Source organism: Argentina silus, assembly GCF_951799395.1.
Source record: "Argentina silus genome assembly, contig: scaffold_192, whole genome shotgun sequence".
Classification (NCBI taxonomy): Eukaryota; Metazoa; Chordata; class Actinopteri; order Argentiniformes; family Argentinidae; genus Argentina; species Argentina silus.
Genome location: NW_028152884.1, coordinates 1 through 4,546, shown reverse-complemented (window position 1 = coordinate 4,546; position 4,546 = coordinate 1). Strand labels below are relative to the sequence as shown.

The 4,546-nt window shown below is 42.1% G+C and overlaps 1 protein-coding gene across 1 annotated transcript; it reads right to left on the bottom strand.

Moving 5' to 3' along the window:
- Window positions 1-742: 742 nt before the first annotated feature.
- Window positions 743-4,042, bottom strand: LOC310824556 (cytochrome P450 3A27-like; the record flags this gene model as incomplete). Its single annotated transcript, XM_083697822.1, has 2 exons — window positions 743-880; window positions 3,939-4,042. Coding segments are annotated over 2 exons (242 nt in total), but the record flags the coding sequence as incomplete, so codon positions are not given.
- Window positions 4,043-4,546: the final 504 nt, after the last annotated feature.

The following is a 4,546-nucleotide window of genomic DNA, read 5'->3' as shown; positions in this document are numbered from 1 at the left end:
TTGGGGCTGATCCTAGATCTATGTGTAACATAATAACTGAGAGACCTGCAGCAGGGCAGGTCCTCATCACTGGCTGTCTGCTTTGAGCTGGTTGTCGTTGGACTCCTGGCAGCGGAACAGGTCCATCTCAATGGGGATCTGGTGAGAGTTGACACACAGTTAAAGTATGAAGGAACGAGTAAAACAGATGTCAGCGTTACACTATGAATGTTACCTAATACAGTGTCACTGTTACGTTCGGGTAGCATTGCACTATAAATTCAAATAAACTCAAACTCCTGGACAACCTCTCTTGGGTCGACATACATTAAAATGGCCCTATGAAGTCTCGAGGGAGTTTTGCAGAAATACAAATAGCTTTTTTTTTAAATCTCACACTTCCATCATTTAGTAGGTAGCCTATACTGAGGATGATTGGCGCCTAGTACTGAAAAATGCAATCTGGGAAATTAAATGGGGAGTACATACTCATGCAGTACGCAAGTACAGAATTGTAGTATGGGGGTTCAAACCCGGGTCTCCCATGTGGAAGACACAAACGCTACTATTAAGCCAAGAGGACATCCTCAAGGTCTGAGGGCGACACTTCAGTTTACATGTCTCAGGCAGGGCTACCTCATCACGCGAGTGTGATTCCAAAATCACCTCTGCTACATATAGAAACGCAACAAAGTCATAGGTACAAAATTATATTTACAATCATTGTATCATTATTTTGTCTCACCTCTGTCTCTTTGCAGACGGTGAAGTTGAACCTCTGTAGAATCTCCACCATCGCCAGTTTCATCAATACCAGAGTGAATCGCATCCCGATACAGTTCCGTGGGCCCAACCCGAACGGCATGTAGGTGTATGGGTCGATGCTCTCCTTGTTCTCCTTACTGAACCTACACACGGAGAGTTCAGAGGAGGAGGGGTTAAAGAACATATCAATTAAATCACAGTAATATGATGGTTATACATGGTTGAAGAAACCTGTTTGTGTTTGGTCGTCGCATTTAGGTTTGTTTTATGGTTGTTTGTGGAACACTGCTCTTATCGTTGCTGTTGTGATTGATATTGTGGTTGTGGTTAAGATGTGGCCCATTACCTCTCTGGTTTGAACTCCTCTGGGTCTTCCCACACATCGGGGTCACGGTGCAAGGTCCAGATGGGTATCATGACGACCATACCCTTGGGGATGGTGATGCCGCTGATCTCAACAGATTTCTTGGCGACTCTTTCAAGTCGATGGGGTACAACCTGAGAGACTCGTTGATCACGCTGTCTAGATAGTCCATCTGCATCAGAGCCTCGTACTGGATAGGAGCCTGCACAGGGATATTACACTCACATGAGCACTAGTGATTGGTCGTTCACGTAGCCGTAGCCCAGAACTAACTCTTTTTCGTCGCAAATCTGAAGAGCTGTTAGTTTTTTGTGTTTTTTGGGGGGGAAATGAACACAGTACTATACTTATTCTAATCTGCATAGCCTAATTTCATGACACCCGCATACAGAACGCCATTACTTTCAATGTACGTGTGTAATAGTGTCTTGCTTTTTTGTTATACATGAATAAACAAAAAAATCGCTAAATAATGTTATCTTGATAATTAGAAGAAAATACATTTAGATTCCACTGAACAATGTAAATGATAGATGTACACAAGGATCAATCAGAAGTCAAAATGCCACTAAACTGGGCTGCTTTTAGTGGATTGACTGCTTGGAATACTGAATGTGCTACAGTCTATTATTTCCTATCACAGTCGACAGACTACAAGAAAACTGTCAGGTGGTTCAAATGTGAATAACTTGGTATCCATTCCATTAACTGTGGCCGGGCAGCACCGAACAGCCCAGAGAACATTACCATGGTGCTTTTGAATATTAGGTCCCTATCTGGCAAAACCTTTATTGATCTTATCTCAGAGCGAAAGCTGCACTGTAATGTTTTTATCTGAAACCTGGCTAAACATGAATGCATGTCAGTCTATTAGAAGTGGGGAAAAATATATTTTCACTCTATTATTTATCTAGCCATGTCGCTGAGCAGATGAGAATTTCATGATGAATATGAATATGAATAGTACACCATCAACAGCTTCCTCCTGTGATAATGATTTAGCAACCAGCTTCAACACCAAACTAAGGGCAACTATCGACTCTGTAGCACCAGTCAAACTGAAAAAGGCTGTGGCCAAATTTAAAAGAATTTGCAGAAAGTCTGAGCGGACAAAAACTTCAGGTCCACCTTGATATTCTTCGAGAGCATCTTTCTGCTTTTAATAAGGCAATAAAAAAACGCCAAGACAGACGGGATCATTTCTCAAAATTGATAATGAATCATAACAACTCAAACAGTGCTCTTTTCAACGATTGACAGCCTTATAAATCCCGCCCACAAGACACCTGGTGATCTGCTCTCCACCTACAAATGTGAGGAATTTGCAACATACTTCTGAGATAAGAGAACCAATATTAGGTGAGGAGGATCACTCAGGCAAGACCTGAAGATGTGTTTGATGACTTGTTACCCCACCTTCCACCACATGGAAGCACTATGAACTCTTTTGCAGTGGTCATACAGAAATGCTCAGCAAAGTGGGGGTCTGTTCATCTGCACCTAAAACTACCATGGTGAAACCCCTCCTGAAGAAAAGTAACTTAGACTCTTCAGTCCTTAGCGATTTTAGGCCAATCTCCAACCTTCCCTTTTTAAGCAAAAAAATAATAATTCTTGAAAAAAAGGTGTTCAAACTGTTAAATAATCTCCTTCTTCCCAACTGTACCTTTGACATGTTCCAATCTGGCTTTTGTGCCGATCATAGCACTGAGATAGCACTATGTTGTTAAGTTATTAACTAGGTTCTTAATGACCTTAGAATTAATTAATTAATGCTGATGCCAAAATGCTCTTTGTCCTTGTCCTGGTCAAACTGTCTGCACACTTAAAGACACTACTTACAGTAATACTAAGCACCAGGCAAAAAAACAAGGTGTTACCATTGACTCAGATCTTAATTTTGAAACCCATATCAAGAATGTGACTAAAACATATTTGTATCACTTAAAGAAGAGTAAGTAAGTTTGCCGGAAATCTGCCATCGTGGAGAAATTCTGTCTGAAGTTGTCCAAACAACAACATCCTCCCTAATAATAATATATCCCCCCGAAACGAACTTGCAGTGTTGGACATTAGCTGTTGTGTTTCTACATGCGCACACGATTGGGAGAGGCAGCCACCAGAGAAAGGTCAGTCTACTCCCCTAGAACACCCCTGGCACTCACAACATGTTTATATGCAAACCGAATGTCAGGTAGGACACTGCATTTTAAAAAGCGTGTTTTCCGAACCAAAACAGCGTTCGTAAATGAAATATTTATTCATAAGGGATTTATTATAAGGGATCTTGTTCCCTGATCGCTACCGATTAAAGATAGTCATTACAACCGTTAGGAAGCTTTTAGAAAGCTTGAATATTACATGGACCTTTACAGAACACAGCTGTAAAGGTGCAACCTTTCCTCTCGCAGGCTGACACTGAGAGACGAATGCATGCTTGTATTACTAGCAGCCTTGATTACTGTAACACTCTCCTGTCTGGTCAGGTACTAGCCTTTTAACTATTCTGAAGATTCCAACAACACCTATCTACTTCCTGTTTCAAATGAATAATACTGGGCAGAAGTCTGCACAGGGATGCTACAGACACATTAGCACACTGTAAAATACTGTCACCTATCTAACCATCTGTTCCAAAGCAATAGTAATAGATACTGTAGGAGTCTGCAGTGCACAGGGGTTACACACTCATCAGTACCCTCTAAAATACTGTCACTATCATATTTCCTGTTCCACATGAATAGTACTATATAGGAGTCTGCAGAGGGGTTACCTTGTTGGGAAACACAGTGTGTATCTCCTCCTGCAGCTTGGTCATGATGTGAGGGTTGGTTGCCAGATTGTAGGCCAGGAAGGACAGAGAGCTACTGGTGGTCTCATAGCCAGCAAAGATGAACATCATTGCCTGGGACAAGATCTCATGGTCACTCAATCCTATGATGATGGGAGAAATGGGGTGGTAGGTGTGTTTGAAGGTATAGGTGTTTGAGGCAGGTACTGTATGTGTGTGTGTTAGATGCTAGTATACAGTGTGTGTGTGTGTGTGTGTGTGTGTGTGTGTGTGTGTGCGTGTGTGCGTGTGTGTGTGTTTAAGGCAGGCACCTTTACTCTGCTCCTCTCCCTTTGAGTTGCTGTCTTTCTGCGAGTCTATCATCAGCTGCAGGAAATCTACCCGACTCTGGAAGCAGGCTTACGTCAGATCAAAATCACATGAGAACTACCAGATGCTACCAAATCTCTACAATTGTATTACACAATACTGGCTGAAGATCGTATATTTGATCAGATATATTTACATACCTTCCTGGTGCTAGCCACGCGATTGGACTTGATCTTCTGAAAGACAGCGTAGAAGAAATCTGTGACCGAGGCAGGGAATAGGGATACCTCCTTGTTTGCCATAACAGGACCCATGAAGGGGAAGAATGCTGGACGGAC